This window comes from Cornus florida, unplaced genomic scaffold, assembly GCF_030987335.1.
Source record: "Cornus florida cultivar Cherokee Brave unplaced genomic scaffold, ASM3098733v1 CherokeeBrave_3.0.0_Hap2_Chr05, whole genome shotgun sequence".
Taxonomy (NCBI): domain Eukaryota; kingdom Viridiplantae; phylum Streptophyta; class Magnoliopsida; order Cornales; family Cornaceae; genus Cornus; species Cornus florida.
In genome coordinates, this window is record NW_026775575.1 from 31,327,376 (window position 1) to 31,348,041 (window position 20,666).

The 20,666-nt window shown below is 35.4% G+C and overlaps 1 protein-coding gene across 5 annotated transcripts; it reads right to left on the reverse strand.

Moving 5' to 3' along the window:
* LOC132306245 (serine/arginine-rich-splicing factor SR34) lies at positions 1 to 9,856 on the reverse strand. 5 transcript variants are annotated; one of them, XR_009481867.1, is made up of 16 exons: positions 9,723 to 9,856; positions 9,083 to 9,171; positions 8,503 to 8,568; positions 8,353 to 8,427; positions 8,152 to 8,263; positions 8,012 to 8,058; positions 7,681 to 7,738; positions 3,640 to 3,689; positions 3,448 to 3,504; positions 3,214 to 3,329; positions 3,034 to 3,132; positions 1,246 to 1,333; positions 1,013 to 1,155; positions 769 to 880; positions 448 to 536; positions 1 to 366 (listed from the first exon to the last, which is right to left on the reverse strand). XR_009481867.1 is itself a non-coding variant. In XM_059803569.1 (14 exons), the coding sequence occupies exons 2-14, from the start codon at positions 9,164 to 9,166 to the stop codon at positions 363 to 365; spliced, it is 891 nt and encodes a 296-aa protein (XP_059659552.1). In that variant the 5' UTR covers positions 9,167 to 9,171; positions 9,723 to 9,855; the 3' UTR covers positions 1 to 362. The 5 variants fall into 5 exon arrangements, 1 of the variants encoding a protein (XP_059659552.1); XR_009481866.1 differs by having other exon boundaries at positions 769 to 874; positions 1,013 to 1,333; XR_009481865.1 differs by having other exon boundaries at positions 1,013 to 1,333.
* Between the last annotated feature and the right edge of the window lie 10,810 nt (positions 9,857 to 20,666).

Consider the following 20,666-nt stretch of genomic DNA (forward strand, 5'->3'; position numbering starts at 1 on the left):
TGATATATGAATCCGATCCAAGATATATTTTGCTAGCATAAGACTAACCTAGGTAAAACTAGAGCAATCAACAACTCAACATCTTAACCTAAGATAATAGTTTAGTCTTTTGCAAATCCTGCAACGCTGAAAGGCATGCAATAAACTTGGTAGTATCTAAGTTCTGGTTTAACAAGAGAATTTCAAGAGTCAATTCAAAAAACACACATTAAACTGTTCCAAGTCCACCCATTCTCCAATCAAAGTCTGATGGTAATAGATATTCCGCAGCTACCACACAGAAGTAAAGCTTAACGAACAAACAAGGCAATCTCACCGTCTTTCACAGCTTCTGAAGCCAATGGATCAAGCGAGATCAAAATTCACCTGTTGAACACAATTGCAATCAGATGATAACACATTCACCAAGAAGCCAAGGAATATAACATTAACTAAGAGGAAAGGTACCGGGACAGGCTCCGGCTCCGGCTCTTGCTCCGGCTCTTGCTCCTGCTAGATTTGAGCTTTTTCGGGCTTTTACTTGCACGTTTCTGTCGCTGAAAACCAAATTAAAAACAAAAGCAATATAAAGCAAACAAATGGCAGGTTTACATAAATCCATTGTCACAAGTCCAGATAGTCCGTCAACTCAAAAATGGATGAGAAGACTGTTCAACAAGTCAACTTCATCCATGCAGCTGCCCCAATAGAGCAGCCGTTAAAGAACAACTTTGCCAGCAGTTTGTTGCAGATTTAAAATATCACTTGACCCAATGTGAGAACACTTACAGATGGTTTAGGAGATCTGGATCTTGAAGGAGATCTGCAAAAGTTCCAGAAACAACCAATTTAATATCCACACGTTCCTTTTAACAACTTTGATCCAACAGCCGTGCTGCCTCTTCCATGTGAGAGTTACCACAATCAAAATGCATAGAAGGAAAACCCACAAATGAATATAAGACTAAGTTAGGACAAAACTTTATAATGCTCATTTAAGGCACCAGTATACAGGATGCAAAGATAAAATCACCAGAGAATCCAGATAGCATATCCTAGTAGCTTGGCAATGTTAGAGAAAACCAATGACAGATGAACTGTTTCTACCGCAAATTGATGGTTGCTAGCACCTAGTTCACAGTCCAGCTTTACCATCGCAATCCATTTGTTCCCAATCTAGCACCCATGGACATTTGTGATGCTTAATGTAACAGAATGGAAGAACCATAAAGGTTACCAAAACTGCCCATCTAGAAAACATCATACCTCCACAACCAAAAGAGTTGCAGGCATTTGAACCATTTTCCATCAAGATCCTAATATGCAATCCCCAGATCGCCGCATATATCCATATCTAAAAAAGACAAACAAGGTGATTTCATATATGAAAAGGACAGAACAAAAACCATGACAATCCGTTATGTTCTCTAAATACCACATCTGCCTATCAGGCAAATCACAATATGGATCAAAGGATAAAAAGTACGACAAATAAGAACAAGAAGTCATACATAGACCCTTATTACTTTTAGTTTTAAGCTCACCCCACACAATGCCCTTGCAAAGTGGAAGTGTAGGAGCATGTTTGCCACTCAAAGAAATTGCACAAGAAACTAGGATTTAATATATAAACAACATACTCTGACCAATATGCAGATTCACTTAATAAAAGATAAGTTAAATTAGAAGTTCGCAAACTTGAAAGGAAGTAAATATATGTATTATAAGGTGAGGAAAAGAGTAGCATGGTTAACCCAGTCCAACGCCACCAGAATTTATAAAAAGGACAAAGTTCTATACTTCTATCCACCAATTTATTAGAGGATGAATGACCGTATGAGATGTAACAGGAACTAGATATAAAATTTCATGAATTCAAACTGACCCGCACTAACATATGATCCAAGTAATGTAATGATTGATATAAAATTCCATTTTTTTCAATAAATATTTTCAAGATAAAATTCTGAACAATAACAATACAAGCAACTTGTATTACAGATATTGAACTAGTTTTGTGCAAAGAGATAAACGAAGAGGAAAACTAAAAATGACTTAATATGGCTGCAAGCCAGGAGCAAATTGAAAAGCAAATAAGGATCCTGACACAATTCTTGTACATCTCACAACTATCTACCAGGATAGGTGACTGGCAAACACGACTGACAGGTTCAGGTTAAAATTGATTTTTTTTTTTTTTTAACCTGACAAGGAGGTTTAACATTGATTCACCATGAGCAATCCAATATGAAAAACAACTCCTATAATATAACAGAGGAAACTGAGTAAAACATGGTGAGTTGATGAACTATGAGACAAAAAGGATACAAAATCAAAGCCATTTACTGCATCGAGTGAGAGGACAAGTAAATGTGGCATGTTATAAGGAAGGAAAAAAAAATGCAACATGATAGTCCATTATGCTACACCAATGGATAAAAGAGCTACAGTTGACGGACCATTAGATTATACACACACAGACAAAAGAAGGAAAAAAAACACACACACAGCACAGCATACCCACTCTACAAAAAGCTTTCTAGTACAAAGACATTTATACAATTTACAAACTAGTATATTTGTCATTGTGTAGCTTCTGAACTGAACTTTCCACAGTAGTAATACAAGCCTTTAAAATTTCAAGATATGCAATTCCTACTGCAATAATACAATCATTTAATATTTCGAAATAAGCAATTCCTACTGCAATCTTAGCAATGACTCCTCTTTTTCTTCCATTATATCCTCTTATTTGTTCAGAAACGAAATATTTTCAACAGTGGATCCACCTTCAAGTGATGCAAAACTAAATGAAATAACTTCCATTTCCATACAACATGTTAAGGACTGCAACTAATCAGTACAAAAAATATCGTACATGCGAGAACATTACAGAAGTACATATATGTATATATATCCATCTTAACAAAAAAGATCGAAACTTCAAGCAACATATAGTTCTCACAGGTCAAACTAAAACAATGAACAATAAGACACACACACACACACACACAGAGAGAGAGAGAGAGAGAGAGAGAGAGAGAGAAAGTATACCTTGACAGAGACCGCGGCCTAGACCTAGAGCGAGAACGAGAAGCAGACCTCGATCGAGATGTAGGTGTGCGACGAGAAGCTTTGGCTTTTGGAGATTTGCTACACAATGATTCACAAAATTAACAAACCACCACCAATCAAAACACATATCAATAAATATTCTCAAATAACTTAACTAACCTCCTGCTCCTGCTTCTACTACGGCTGCGACTAGAGCTCCTGCCTCTTGAATAGGAACGGCTACGACTGCGGCTCCTAGAAAAGCTCCGGCTCCGCTTTGAATCATACTCCTTTACCTGTAGGTAGATCAAGCAGTAAACAGAATGCAGATAAAACATTAAGTATAATATTGTATATTCACACTAAAACATTAAATAATAGTAACAATAACAAAATTATAAATTCAAATCATACACGAACTATTCCCCGACTAAAAGCATTCCGAAACTCAGAATCATCAAGTTTCCTGATCTGTAGACAGAAAGGGAAAAAAAATATCACTTACACAAACCAAGCAGAAGATTGACCACTTCAAATCACTAAAGAACTCAATATTTCAGTCAATTCATTCATTCAGTCAAGTAAATAAAACAAAGAATAACTTACTGCATATTTCATGTCGTCATAGTTTGTGTAATCCACAACCCCAGTTGTGCCTGCAAGACAGCCATAATACAGACAATTATAAAATCTATTCTCAGAGAGACACTAGTCCAATTCCCTAATTCCAAATGCAAGGGCTTGCATAACAAAAAGGTCAACATAACGTAAAAACAAAACGTTTCGAGTACCAAACATTAACAGAAGCCCGAATCCAACTCATAAGAAGGAATGTGTACATCAAATCAGTGAAATCAATGTATAGCTTGGTGAATTTATCAAGGAAAAAAAAGTCAACGTAAGACAACAAACTGGACTTAAAATCAGCTAATATTCAACTCTGTTAAAATAGGCAATTCTCCAAAACTCTTCAACTGTTTGCAAGTTGAATCAATAATTCTGTACAATGCAAACGTTAATCATGTCAATATTGCCAATGATTCACACCATACAATCTGAAATGCAAGCATTCATAACAACATTAGGAAGTATGATACAAGATTCATTGGACCCAATTTGTTATTCTTTAGGTGCTCAAAATGTAAAATGGAAGTAATTTGAGACAAGCTTGTCTGGTCCGAGGGACACAATATGAATTCACCCATGATCCAACAAACAATTTTTCATGTTATCATGTATGGCATATCCAGTAATTTAGATGTACTGACTGTATACTACATCAAAAGTCAGAAAGTAAGGGAACCTTTATGCTCCATTTAATAGGAGGGATGGAAAAATGGATGAAGGGAGTGGGGGAGGGATGGATAAGGCACCATTAGGGAAGGGAAGGTGACTCTTTCACTTTGATTGAATGGAAGGGATAGTAGAAAGAATGGATGAGGTGACACCTTTCGTTGTTTGGTTGGAAGAAAGGGAATGTAAATGTCCATTCCAAATTATGATATACTATGAAAAAATATTGAATTTCTTGTCCCACAATTTCTTTTTCTAAGAACTTGTAAATCCGTTTGCTACTATTCTTTTAAACAAAATTTGAGTATTTAGTGAGGTTTAACAAAGTAATTTTTTAAATAATAGAAGGATAAAAATGTTATTCAATATACCATGGAGCAGTTTTCCTTTCTTTCCCTCCTCTTTTCCATCCAAGTTTGAAGGGATCAAAAAGCATGGGCCTCTCTTCCCTTCCTTCCAACCAAACGATGGAAGCATCTTTCATCCTTCATCCTTACTTCTTTCTAACCAAATAAAACAATAATTTCTAACCTTAAAGTCTACACCAATTCAACCATGATTCTAATACATTTTTCCATTTATAAATACTACAGCCAATTGTTGCTAACTAGGAAGCACGGACATGCCTAAAAGATCAAAGAATTCGTGTCGAACACAACCAAACACATGATGCACATGCCAAAACGACTTATCAGGAATTTTTTTCATTTCTCTAATTTTCGCACACACTGCGGGCTTAGCAGATTCGTATCCGACACGCATGTCACATTGTTAGGGAGTTTTAAGAAGGTTTTAAAAGGAAGATGGCTAAAGTGTAAATATTATGCTTTCTTTGAAAATTTTAAAAATATGGTGGTCATGACATAAAATAATTTAATTTTTTGGTTTACAAAGTAATTATTATTGTTGTTGTGGAGCAGATTCAATTGTGTAATTTTCTAGACGATAAACTAATTATTTTTATAGCTCTTTAATTATTATGATTTTTGAAGTTTTCATAGTTAGGTTGATGAAGAAATAACATTATTCTTAAAATATACAATCATGTATATAAAAAGACATATTTAATAGTAATCATGTCCCCGACCCGAGAGAGAGAGAGAGAAGAAAAAGAAAACAATCTAGTAACAAAGTGAGACCCATGCATTAAACAAATAACGAAGAACAAGCTTTAGAGAAACTCTCGAGGCTCTTTGAACATTGTGTGACAGCTCCAATTCTTAATATGATGCGACAGCTTTAATTCTAAATATGATGCCACTTTTGGCAGTAATTTCCTATAGTTTTTTACTTTTCTTCCACTTTTTCTTTCATTTTCTGCACAGACTGCACAACCTTGAATGGTCACTTTCAAGCCAATAGCCAAAGAAACACTGCTTTGATAAAACCTAATTGTTCCCTACCGCTTGTTACCATTGGTAAGCATCATATCATTCGCAGTCTCTAAATCACACCCGGCCCATCAAATCCACAAGTGAAATCCTACTTTAACAACCCCCACCCCAACACCCCGCCCACCCACCCACCCCCCCCAAAAAAAAAAAAAAAAGGTTTTTAATCCTTCAGCGCATCAAATTTTAGATTGGGGATGGTTCTAGATTTTCCTTGGTCACAGATCCATGGTGTCAACTGTCAAGGCCAGAACGTTATCTCTAAGTTTGGCCATAGGATTTGCAGAGAGCATGGCTTCCCTAAGAGAATCCTTCCACTTTCAACTGTCATTGACGACAGCAACTGAAGTCTCCCTAGGCAGAATTCTTCATTGATTAATCAATTGAGGAATTCTGTCCTATCTCTTCATATTCACAATGGTGCTGATATTATTGTTTAGAAGTATGGTTGTTTTTCTTTCAAGAGAGTTTGGGACCACTACAGAGTTCAGTCACCAAAAGTTAGATGGCTCAATGTTTGTTTAAGTAGTTGTAAGTAAACTCAAAGCTTCAGTCACATGTTGTCATGCTTTGCAGATCAAATTATCCTCTTGTGAGAATTTGAGGAAGAAGGTCTTGCAGCTTCCTTCAATTTGCTATAGTTGTTGGAATGCTATTGATGACCTCTATCATTTATTTGTCACTTATCCCCTTGCTTCATCTGTGTGGCTGTGGCGTTCAGACTTTCATGGAACATGCACCAGTACTACTTGTTGGAACAGTTGATGAACTGGTTTGTGTCAAATAAAATCAGGCATGAGGCCAAGGAGAAGGTTTTTGTGACTGTTTTATGGCAGTTTTGGTATGAGAGGAATATGAGGACGCATCAAAACACTTCAACAACATCTTCATAGGTTGCTAGATTGGTATGGCAAGAGATTTTGGAGCTATCTGATATGACCATGATATTTTGTGAGCTCTTTACCATGTTGGTAAAGGAGTATCCCCTCTTGTTGATTTATGCTTATGTTTTGTAGGGTTATAAGCCTTTTGGCTTGGCTTCTTTTCTTTTTCTAGCTTTTGCTTGTTTCCCAAGGGTATGCACTTGCTGGTGATAATATGTTTCCCCTTTACCCAGGAAAAAATAAGAAAAAGGAAAAAGAAAATAATCTAGTAACAAAGTGAGACCCGCGCATTAATTACGTGTCCCAAATATATATAGCGACTGGTCTTCCATAAGTAATATAAAAACTCCAAAACATCGAAAAGGAATTAAACATAATAAATGTTGAGGCCCAAAAATATCATAAGCCTATTTCTAGCTTTCATGAGTTCACTTAAGCTGACACATAAAAGCAACTAGTACAGACCTATAGCATCAACCAGAGCATCCAAATATCAAGTTTATTCAACACAAACTCAAATAAATTTATGCCATCCACAGAATTTTCTCAAATTTAGAGCTGACAACCACGTCACCCAACCAAAGGGCCCTTTTTCTATAATCTTGATGGGGTTGGCAGCTTCATGATTCCAACCAAACCCCCTGTTTGATACTACTAGCCATCCCCCATGTTTCAGAAATACCAAAATAACCTTTTAAACTAATTCAATTTAGAAAGAGTAATAGTATCATTATTTAAGTAATAACAAATAAAAATAGACCCCTCAAAAAGAAAAAGAAAGCACAAAAGCCAAAAGTTACTTAGGGCCAAATAACGGTGCTTTACCGATGATGCCCAACTACTTCAAGGCTGTGGTTATTTTCACATACTAAATGCTAACATGTATCCATTTAACAAATATCCACACTGAAAACTCCATATACAGCACAAGCTAGTATGTAATTATTCTCCAAATTCCCTTCCCTCCATCATATAGTAAAATCATGATAATGTACACTCTTGGAGCTAAAGCACATCATCTCTTGCCAAAGTACGAATCATAAATGGGAAAGTGCAAGAGTTTTTGTTAAATATCTTACCACTTTTATCACGGAAAACTTGAGAAAAACATACATCCCCTGCTCGGCGCATGTGGTCCTAGACAAAACACATGATATCAGCATGAGAAAGTCTATTATGAGGGTGCTCCCACTAAAGCTATGCCTTCTCTGTTGTTGGATCAAGAGACTGAAGTCAGACTCTCAATCCAATGACTTAGAGGGCACGAGATAAGTAAGAGCACCCTAATGATAGTTTTTATCTGTCAATTAATTAAAATGAACATAGAATGCCAATTTAAAGAAACAACGAGAATGTTCATAATTTTGTGTGATGGAGCAACATAGAATCTTTCATGCGACTCTTGCTTACCTTAAGGTCTTGCCATGACGCTGAAGAAGGCAATCCAGTAACTAACACTAAAAGACAAAAAAAAGTGAGATTACATAGTAGATAGGTAAAATAAATCCTAACAACACATTAAAGCATGCATGTTCATGTAAAACACAAACCACGATATTCAGAGCGCCTAGACACCCCACCACGGCTCCCTCGACCACTGTTATAACTATTGTGACGATCTATGGATGATGACTGTCCACGGCCACCATGTGCAAGCTCCACCTATGTAAACAAGAGGGCTAACAAAGTTTCTCAAATACTGACCAAAAAAATATAATTTAAGTCACGTAAGCCTTGCTTGTGTACTCTACCCTCAATCGATGCCCATCAAAATCATAGCCATCACGACCATCAATAGCAGCTTCGGCATCACGAGCCTCTTCAAACTGTATAAAGAAGTTAAAAGCATATAAGATATAAAAATGAATAAAAAGCATCATAAACAGCAGCGCTTAGCTCACCTCAACGAATGCATAACCAGGGGGTCTCGGCGGGATTTTCAGATCAATATGGGCTATCGGTCCATACTGCAATGTGAACACCTCAGCCAAATAAATAATATGAAGGACTTACAGATTAAAGCAACGTATAAAACCATGAAGTGGTCTTCTTTTTTTGTAACTCAATCTATTCATTTAGCACCCATAGATATCATTTCTAAAGGCAAACAATAGGTAGAAAAAATATAACCTGCCAAGTGCATTTAAATTTCAACTTATCCTTAGATAATTAAAGTAAAAAAAATTGATTCATGCATCCAACCTCTATACCTACAATGAAGAAAAAAGAAAGTGTCTTTTAATTCCATGCACTGAACTTTTTATAAACTGATGTTAATCCATCAACTGAATTCCTTAACTGCATATAGCCCAAATATTAAGTCAAGGTCATCCTATAAAATATATATTGCTACACATTTACATACGCAATTCTTTAAAGAAAAATAGGTATAACTCGATGGGACATGAAAAATACAGCAAATCATCAGCAATGCAATATCACTTCAAATTGAAACAAAAATGAGTGTAAAACTAAAATTGCCTTGTAGAATAGATCTTCTATTTCTCGCTCACGAATATCACCCGGAAGATTACCAACATAGAGAGTTCTACTTGAACGACTCATTGTTCCTGAAACAATCAATCTCAACAGTATCAGAAAGTAATCAAGATAAAAACAGAAATTAAAGTAAACATAAACAAAAATAAATAAAATGGTATGTCTGGGAAATCAACACCAGAATCAAAATAAAATTTAGCGAAAACCTGAAAAACAAAAATAAAACCGACAAAATCGAAAAGCAATCAAATCAAAACCTCAAGATGTAAGACCACACGCATTCATTAGTATAACAGTTCCGTAACATCATTGAAACGCTAAACACAGCAATTTCAAAAAAAAAAAAAAAAAAAAATGTTAAATTATTGATAAATTGACCTAGAAAAAGATGTAACAAGATTAGCGAAAAGATTTACTTAAATATAATGATTCCAATTCATGACCTTCTTTAGAAGCGTACATGTATAGCCAAGAGATTTACAAGAGTATATCTAAGGCGAAAAGATAACTTCACACATATTCACACACAACATCAGTGAAAAAAATAGAGAGACAAAGAGAATAAAATGAAATGAAAGGTGTCTGATTTTCAAAGTTCGAAACTGAAAGTTAGAAAATTTACCTTCGAATGGTTGAAGATCTCGCTCTGAGAGACGAAGCGAACTTCGAAGGTTAGGGTTTTGAGAGGCGATCGGGTAGGTTTACAAAGTGAACGAGAGAGATTTGTCTGTAATGTCATGCACGGTACTACATTGTACGCTTTAAATCTAGTGGTTGAAACTTTAACGGGTCGCAGTTGGTTTGGGCCAACCCGACCCAACCCTAGATTGCCCCTAGGGCTGCAAATGAACAACCATTCTCGACTCGTTTATTTATTAGTAAGTTCGAACTAATTTTTTAGATTTGTTTAATAAACAAACCAAAGTTGAATAATGTTAAGTTCAATTCGTGAGTTCATGAATGCACGTGGTGAGTAATCATTAATAAATATAAAAAATTATAATCATAATAGTACAACCTTATATATAATAATATTAATAATAATGATGCTCATGTTATTAAAAATCATATAAAATTGTAAAAAAAAAAATATCAAGTAATTAAAATAAAAATAATTACAACATATATAAACACAAATTTTATAAAATTTAGGTCCACAACAATTACTTAAAATAGATAATACTCTAATGAAAAATTTAAATAATGAGGAGTTGGTGTTGAATAAAACTTTTTATTTATAAGTAGAGTTTAAAAAAAAAATTAAAAAAAAAAAATTATAACCAACCGACCTATGGTCTAGCGGTATTAGGTCCCCACTTTCCAAAAGGAAGTTAGGGTTCGAACCTCAGTGGAGATATGTGTGTGTGAGTTTTTCCAACTAGGAAAAAAAAAATTATAAAAAAACAAAAAAATATATGTGTTTGTAAACTCTTTGGTGATTTTGTCAAGATTGAACAGGCATTCTCTCCACAATTGATGGATACTTTCTTTCAAAGAATTATGGTAAAACGCCCAAGGCCCAACTTTGTCTATTCTTAATTTTGGTATATACGTTTGTATTACTTCAATTAAAAGCATTCTTTCCATTTATGAATTATAGTAAAAGTCTCTATTTCTTAACATTTTGATTTTTTTAAAAAGAATAATGATTTAAGACCCACCATTTCGTGAAATTATAGAGTATCCTAGGTACCACGTCACTGAGCAGACATGGTAGCCTCCATCCAATTAAAACTTCCCATTTGTAAGTAATTAAAAAAAACATCATGTCATACCAATTTTCTCACAAAGAGACTGCAATAAACGGAGGGTTAACTCCGTCTGAAATTTTGAAATTCCCTCTAGTTTTTTCCTACTCAAAATTCTAAATGAAAAAATCAAATTAAGATTTACATGAATAATGAGTTTTTCTTCGAAAGGTAAAGAGGGTCTGATTTGTATTGAATCAAGTTATAGGAGAGAGTTTCGAAAGGTGGAATGTAAAATAAGTTCGAAGACCTCATCGTACCAATGTTTGGAAATTGAATTCACAAAAAAGTAGTAGAAGGTGTGGAACAATTGGCGAGTCTTTGGGATGAGAACAAATTCCAACGCTTCTTGTTCGGATTATTAAGGATTTAGGGTTTTGAAAGCTCTAAAGGGAATAACAACGAATCCGTTGGTTAAAAGTTACTAAGAAATTCAAACTGTGAAACTGCGATGGAATAATGCGTGGCAAAGTTGGATTTGATTCGAACTGTTTGAGTTTAAGATCCATCAAATGTTGTAATTCTCTAATATTTATTGAAAAGAAAAAAAATATTTCGTATTACTCTGGTGTGTGAGTGCATTCATTCATAGTAGAAGAGATCATCGATTTTATACAAACTTTTACTGGCACTTTTAGGGTACACCAGAATACTCATAATCGACGAAATGGAGCAGCAATCTCTTGGCCTCTTCCAATTCTCTCCCGATGCATGTTCAAGCTTGCTCTGACATCTCTGTTGTAGAACCTAGCGAAAGGTATTCAAAACCTATCACCAGTTTCATTTCTTTATTGTTTACAATTCTTCAATATCTATATATACATTGTGAATTGTAGTTCTTTTATAACCATAGCATTCCTTTCTTGACATTGTTGGCCACTACTCGGGTTTTAACTAGTGATTCTTGAATATATAAACAATTGACTTATTCCTTTCTCGACATTCTTTGCAGCTCTTAGAGTGAACTAATTTGTAGTCAACTTTCTTCAGTAATAAAGCAATTTAATGTAAAGCCATAGTTTATTCAAACATTTCAAATAATTCCCAAAAATCAGTTATAAGTTCGTGCAGCCAACAACTCAGGTCATAACACATATATACATGTATAACTTAGACATTTTTTTTCCCAAAATGAAGCATAAGAAATCTTGGTACAGGGCATGCTTGTTAAATATGTGAACAGAACATCTGGACAGAATAGATCAAATTTGCTAATTAGAAATTGATAGCTTGACTCTTAGTTTAGTTTTGCTTTTGATGTATATATGATGATCTATAGGTTATGTTATGGTAGATGGGTCAACACAGTTTTGGATTTGAAGAATATATTCTCCTTAATATAAAATGAATAAAGAATTTGTCGTAGGTCTTTTGGTGTCCTATGTGTATTACGAAATGGATGATATTTTGGTTTTGGCATTGCATATTAAATCAGTAATTTCTGAAGTATATGGAATCTTTAATGTAAACATACTATTGAGTTAGTTTTTTTGTAATTGTGGGCATACAAGTCAAAAAGGCTAGGTGTTTCTAGTTCAACTCAAACATTTCTAGTTCAACTCAAATACGTTGCGAAAATTAGATGATGCATGAGTATTTTCTTACATTGCAAAGCTTTTAATTGGTTATGGCACCACTCTGGTTAGTTTTTATTATGTTTGCCTATTGTTTGACATTTTGTTCTTATCTTTGATAGGTAATTGTTTTGGAGCTAGACTTGCAAAAAATTAACTTCAAGGTGTCTCAAATTGGATCTTTGCCCACTTTTTGACTCTCAACCAGGACTATATAGCCTTTTTATTTGTCTTATTTCACCACAAGACAAACTCATTCATGATTTAACTACAAGATTTTTTTTTGTATCCATATGTTAAATTGCTTGTTTTTTTTTTTTTTTTTTTTTTTTGTTCCAAGCTTTCTCTTTGCTAATCCTATTTTTATTGTCATTTTTTTTCCTTTTTTTTTTGGAGGACATGTACTAAAAATATATTTCAGTGCTAAATAGCACTGGTCTTTGCAAGAAATCGCTTTACAAGGTCAATATAAATGTGGTTTCAGAAGTTTTGAAAAGTCAATTTTATATTTATAAAACCATTACTACTATGTAGCATAGTGAGTAGGGATCATCCACAGGGACTAGTGGATTGATTCAATTTCAGATTAGTGAACAAATGATTCAATAGAAAAGATAGGTTGTTTATAATTGTCATTAAACTAAACAAAATAATAAATGCAAATAAAAGAAAACATAAATGGATAACGGAAGGGAGATAGAAATACTTAAATCATGGACTCCACCTTTGGCCTTGTAATTATATCATTGCAATCAAATTAGGAAAAATACTTGTGCAATAATAGAATTGTGGCTACAAGCACACAATCATGGTCAAGAGAATATGTAAATTACATCAATAAGCATAACTCATCAAATCTAAGCATAAATTGTCTACCTACCTACTTCTACACTAGTGTTGTAGCACAACTCATCAAATCTACACTTGAACTATCAAATCAATTACAATTACATCAATTAAGCACCATTGTTTAACCATCACCCACACAACTACAAGAAGTGAAGATGTTAAGATCAATCAATCACAATCAATGGATAAGACAATGTTAAGATCATAGAAAGACTAATGGAAGAATTAAACATATAATTAATCTTGGTACAACCAAGTATAATTTGTAATGTTAAACAATCTACACAAATAATCCCTAAATTTAAAGACAAATAATACAATACTTGACTTAGGGCTTCATCCAAGTCCTAAGAGAAGAAATTGCTAGCCATAGAGATGACGAATATGAACATTGAATCTCCAGTCTCCATCTTCGAGCACAGCCCATGATCTTCAATGGTTGAGAGAGGGTTTCTAAAGAGAGAAAGTCTTCAAAGCTTAGCCTCTCATCAACTCTAATCAGTATCATCCTCCAAAGAAGGATTCATCCTTTACATATGCTTAGATTTGTGGCTCTAGGATAGTCAAAACTTGGCCAAGGATCTTACATTTCATGCCCCAGCCAAAGTTGGTTCGAAAAGAGCTTTAGATCTGCTTTTGTATAACTTTTGCGGTGAACTCGATCGATCAGGCTTAAGGCTTAATCGTTCAGGCTTAAGGTTCAATCGATTAGGCTCAAGGTTTGATCGGTCAGAAGGCTTATCGTTCAGCGATAAAGCTCGATCGATCAGAAGGTTCGATCGTTCAGGGATAAGGCTCGATCGTTCAGGATGAACAGTGAATTGTGCACTTTAGCCTTTTGTTTCTCCCACTCCTCGCCAAGACTCCGTTTGACCTTCCCAAGGGCTTTAAGTCATTGGATTTAGCTCGTTTAAGTCTTATAAACCTGAAATCATAAATATAACAAATGAAGACTAAAAAGGAAAAATAAAGATAGATCAAAGTTCTAATATATCCAAGGTTAAGGGCTGAAATGTGCATATTTCAGCACTTATCAGCTATTAATGAACTTTTGTACTTCAACTGAATAATACTGACGTGGCAATGGTTATGACATTTTTTTTTTCTTAAGAAAAGTTGTCCTAACATTAGAGTTGGGGTTTTAGAAGCTTGTGCTTTGAATGAGACTCTGGTGGTGTGCAATACAACTGTGAGAGTTGAATCTTGTCCTCTCATTATATAGGGCATTATATTAGATGTTTGGACATCTATGAAGCAGTCATTTCCATTTCATTTAATGATGTATATAGAACAGGTGGTGGCTCATTCCATTGCTATACTAGCTTGGTTGGATTATACGTTCTGAAGAACATTTTGTGTCTTGTGTCCTGATTGATTTATTGAAGGTTTTTTGTTTGCCAACAATAATCAAAAGAGACAGAAAATAATGTTTTATTCCCAATAATGAAAATGAGAATTGAGTAGTTGTTAACTCATGCCCTTTTATAACCATTCGAACAACAGATAGTTTAATCTTGTAATCTGAATGAGTTTATTAAAAAAATAATATTAAAATTTTCATACAATGTTTATACTAAAAACTTTATGTAAAGTACTAATCACCACCAATGAATCCAAAGGCGACATATAAATATCATTTCAACAGTAACTCAAAATGAACATAAATAATAAATAATCAAAAGCAAATGTCATCAACACCCAAAATATCCTCTTCTTTCCAGCCTTAATAGTACGACACAACCTTGGTTTACATGAAAGTAAGAAGTTTGCTGGCATAAAACTCATTCACTCACCCATACAAAAATCATTCCTAACGTTTGTAAAGGAGTCCTACATACATGTGTTAAGAAAAAAATTGTTACTCACCCACAAAAAATAAATAATAAATAATAATACAAATAATTAATATCAATCACGTGTTGAAACAGGAGGATTTTGAGAGAGTCGACAAAAACTCTTTTCTCTCTCTCTGTTCATCAGAGCCTTTTGTTCCTCAGCACGTCAAGGTTCTCTATTTATCAAAGGTGGAGTTGTCTCCATGGAAGTATCTTTGTGGGTTAGCTTCCATACTTCCTTCAGTTCGCCGATCTTGTGTGTTATTTGGCTGGAGGGGCTCCAATGAGCAGTTTGTGGTTCAATCAAGTTCTTTGAATGCTGGACGGATTGTTGGCCCATCCTTGCCACTTTTCCCCTTTGATCCAGGTATTATTACAGTTTTATTGGTTGCCTTTTGTGTACTAAATTTCTATCTATGGTGTTTTGTTTCTTGGTCTCTTTGTTGGCCTTCCTCTGTCATTTTTCATCCGAGTGTATCCTTTATCTGGATTTCGATGACGGGTCACTAAACCAGCAACGATGAGCATTATCCTGGCCATGGATTTCAGACAATGGATGAATGTTGCAGGTCATCTTCCTAAGGAGGGCAGACTCCTCGTGCCTGAAATTTTCAATCCTTTTTATGCTTGCCGGTGGGTCTCTATGGACACCGGCGTCTACGATATTGCCTTATCAGTGGTGATCTCCTTGTTTTCTTCGGTGTGTGGGTCTTCTGCTCAGGTTAGTTCTGCCTCTCCTTTGGTCACCATCAACTATGGGTCATGGCTGGATGTTGCTGTAATGAGTGGTTAAGCTGGACATCGCTATACTAAGCGATGTTTCTCAGTTGGAGTTTTTGTTGATGGCGATTTGCTATTATGGTCCTTGTTGTCTTGTGATCTAATGGTCAAACCTCGTCCTTGTTCGGGTGTCCATGTGTGTAGTTACAATTTATTGTGGCACCAATAGCCGATAGCATCTAATCCTTTTACAGGATTTCAAGTTTTGGTTGTTTGGCTATGGAGATTGAAGGAGCTTTATGGCTTTTACCTAGCCTTGATTGTGATGACTTGGCTAGTAGATTGGGTAATTTGCTCAAGAATTCTTAAGGTTGTAGTTGGGTTTGTGCACATGAAATTGATATTCCAAATCAATTACCAGAAACTTCTCCATCATTGCCGTTACATATACCGACATTTGGGTTTCATCATGATGGGGGAATTGTGATGCTACGCTGCTAGACATCTATCCTGTCGGATGAAATCATGTTGCTAGGTTATCTCTGCGTGTTTTCCAAGATGAGAGCACCTTTAGCTAACACTGGAGTGAAATACCCTCGGATTTACCCTTGGACCTTATTTCAAAACATAATGCAGGTAGAATTCATTCTTGAAGCAACTGAAATACTTCTTTTTGACATTAAATAGGCAAACATACCTTAAGGTAACTTAGGACCAACAATCTCCCCCTTTTGCCTTTAATGACAAAAACAACTTAACTTGAAATAAGGTCTGTGAAACTGAGAACCACAGAGATATAGTAAGAACAACCCAAATGCAAAAGGAATAGCTTGAAGCTATCCTTATTTCCGTCTATTTCTCCCCCTTTTTGACATTAAAGGTTAAAAGGTGAGTAGGACCAACAATATAAGTTTAAGAGGGAGGAAGAACAACCCTGAAAAGAGCTCAAAAGGTTGAGAATCTCTGAGGAAGAAGAGGTTTGGTCATGATGTCTACAAGTTATCTTCAGTAGGCAAATAAGTAATATCAATAAGACCTTTTTGAACTTTATCTCTGAGAAAGTGATACCTTATGTTAATGTGCTTGTTCGTCCAATGCAGTGCGGGATTCTTACTGATAGCAATAGCACTTTGATTATCACAGAAAAGCTTGGGAGGTCCTAAGAATTGAATGCCAAGATCTGAGAAAGTATTTTTCATCCAAAGTAGTTGAGAGCTAGCTTGTGAGGCAGCTATATACTCAGCTTCAGAGGTTAAGAGAGAGACAGTGTCTTGCTTTTTACTTAGCCAAGAAACTACATTGGAACCAAGAACATAACAGCAACTACAGGTACTTTTCTGTCAGGTGAAGATCCACCCCAATCAACTTCTGAAAAGGCTACAATAGACATTGAGGATGAGAAAATGTAGTATAAACCATAAGAGATGGTGCCCTTGACATATTCGAGGATTCTTTTAGCTGCTTGAAGATGAGAGATTCTTGGGTTGCTTTGAAATCTGGCCATTAAACCCACTGAATACATTATATCAGGCCTTGAAGTAGTAAAATACAACAAACTACCAATGATGGACCTGTAAAGTGTTGAAGGGACAGCTTCAGTGGTGTATTCCAGTGAGAGTTTGGTATTAGGAAATAGTGGTGTTGAGACAGCCTTACAATCATCCATTTTGAACTTTTTAAGTAGCTCAGAGGCATACTTTTGCTGAAAGATGAAGATTCCAGTGGATGTTTGGGTAATTTGCAGGCCTAAGAAATATCTGAGAGTCCCTAAAAGTGACATTTCAAGCCTTATCTTCATGAGATTAGCAAATTCTGAAGCTAATGAGGTGTCCGAGCCACAAAACATGATATCATCAACATAGATTTGCAGAATTAGAAACTATTCTTGATGAGTTTTTACATAAAGAGTGTTATCAACCTTGCCTCTATGAAATCCTTATTCAACTAAGAACTAATGCAGCTTCTCATACCAGGCTCTGGGGGCTTGTTTAAGACTAGGCCTTACTTAGTTTGAACACATGAGAGGGATACTTTGAATCTTCAAAACCTTCAGGCTGTTCCAGGTAAACTTCTTTATTTAAGTCTCCATTTATGAAGGCTGACTTAACATCCATTTGATATACTTTAACTTGTTTGTGACAGGCAAAGGATAAAAGCATTCTAATGGATTCCATTCTTGCAACTGGAGTAAAAGTTTTATCATAGTCAATACCAGCCTGGTGAGAGTAACCTTTACACACTAGTCCTGCCTTGTTTCTAATAATTGATCCCTTTTCATCCATTTTATTTCTAAAAATCCACTTTGAGCCAATTACATTCTTGTCTTCAGCTCTGGGAACGAGTGTCTAGGTATCATTCTTATTGATTTAATCAAGTTCCTCTTGCATAGCAGCTAACCAATCTTTACTTTTCTGACCTTCAAAATAAGACTTTGGTTCAATGATGACAGCCTAGCAAAGTGATTGTATTCTTCACCATCTTAAGCTTCTAATTCATTTAACTTCTTTTTGTTTCTTGTTTGAACTCCAACTTGAGATGAACCAATAATGTTCTCAGCTTCAACCTACTTCTGTAACACTGGATAAGTGGTTTCTTTTGGATCTTCAAGTTTAGTAATTGAGGAACTGGTTTTATTTGAACCAAAATGTATTGTCACAGTCTTCAAGAGGTATGGACTGAGGGTTCTCATCAAACTTCACATTGATTAACTCAACCACCTTTGAAGACCTGAGATTGTAGCATCTATAAGCCTTGTTTTTTGTAGAATATCCCAAGAATATGCCTTCATCAGCTTTTGAATCAAACTTTCCCAAACTGTCATAGTGGTTCAGTATATAACACTTGCTGCCAAACACCTTAAGGTAGTGAACTGTTGCAGGTCTTCCATACCACAATTCATATGGTGTTTTGTTTGAATTTGGTTGAAGAAGAACTCTGTTGATAGTATGCATAGAAGTACTCACAGCCTTAGCCCAAAACCCATTTGCCAAGCCTTTTTCAAGTAGCATTGTTCTTCCCATTTCCTGAACTATTCTATTCTTTCTCACCACAATCTCATTTTGTTTAGGAGTGGCCACAACTGAGAATTCTTTCTTAATACCCTTGTCATCGCAATAATGCTCAAATTCTTTCATGATGAATTCAGAGCCAAAATCAGACCTAAGTCTCTTCATAGTGCAGCTTTTTTCATTTTCAACAAGATTGACAAACTTAATGAAATGTGTAATAGCCTTTGATTTTTCTTTCAAGAAGTAAACCCACACCATCCTACTAAAATCATCAATAAGAAACATGGAATACTTATTTCCACCAACACTAGTGGTTCTGGTAGGGCCACAGAGATCCATATGTATCAAGTCAAGAGCTTTTGAAGAGTTGATTTCCTTAGAGGGGAAATGAGACTTTGGTTTATTTTCCTTGTTGACAAGCTTTGCAGAGATGATCTTCTTTGAAATTGATATCAGGTAGACCTTTGACAGCTTTTAGTTTGAGAAGTTTAGACAAATTTCTTGAGTGCAGATGTCCTAATCTTTTGTGCTATAGTTTAGCTTCATCACAAGTTGTCAGATTGCATTGAGTATTTTGAGTTTCTTCAGTGACAGTATAAACATTTCCTGAGAATCTATAGGCTGAGAAAATAACTTGTTTGGATCTGAGATCTACCACACTGCACTTCTCTTTATTAAAGCATACTTCTTTTTCATTGTCACACAGTTGGCTAACACTAAGAAGATTGTGTTTGAGCCCTTCAACAAGTAGAACTTCATGAATCTTAGGTAATGCTTCAGACTTGTTTACAGTTCCAATACCAATAATTTTTGCCTTTTGATTGTCTCCGAAGATAACATTTCCCCCATCAAACTGCTTCAGAGAAGTAAATTTGGATTCATCACCTATCATGTGTCTAGAGCAGCCATTATCAACATACCATTTGTCCTGAGTGTTACAAGCTTTAAAAGTTGTATACACTAGAAGGCTCATAGAGTTTAATTTATTAGGAATCCACCTCTTTTTTGTCTTCACCAATGATCCCTTGTCCTTGATCTTCTGAGCTGAAGTTAAGTCTGACTTCTTGACATACATTCTAGTTATCTTGAAGTTCCTTATAGCTGTGGTAACAAAGTCTCTCTTGTTGAAGCTTAGAGCACTGCAAGTGTTATTAAGTAACTCACCCTTAAACCTTTGAGGTTTTATGATAGAAAACCCTGCATACACTTCACAAGTTGTGGCTTTGACAAATACAGATTGAGTTTGATTGACCTTTGTGGCTGAATCACACACATAGCCAATAACAGTCTTCCCAATTTGCTCTGTGGATTGCTTCCAGATCTTAGCCATCTTTAAGGATCTTTCTTCGAGAATGAAAGACAGTTATTTTTTACACTTCTTGGTAAACCATTGAGTGTTGACTTGAGATTTCAATAGTCTTTGAAAAATAAGTGAAACTGAACACAACATTGACAATTTAAGCTTGAAGTGTTTAATGAGAATTTGTTTGGACTTTAACAATTCTGAATTGAGCCTTTTTATCTGAGACTTCTATTGATTACTCTTCACTGCAAACCTTCCACATTCTTCAAGAATTTCCTCAATCTTAGTGTCACTATCTTCCTCAACTTGAACTGGAGTTTGTGGTGCTTCAAGAATTGCCATAAAGAGACATTCATCTTCTTGTGTCTCCTCAGGTTTATCTTCTTTAGGAGCTGCATCCCAGTCTGAGATAAGTGCTTTTCTACCAAACCTTCCTTTGTAGCTTCCTCCCTCATTCTTCTTCTGACTTTTCCCCTTTGAGTTAGGACAGTTAGATACAACATGACCAGGTTTACCACAACCATAACAG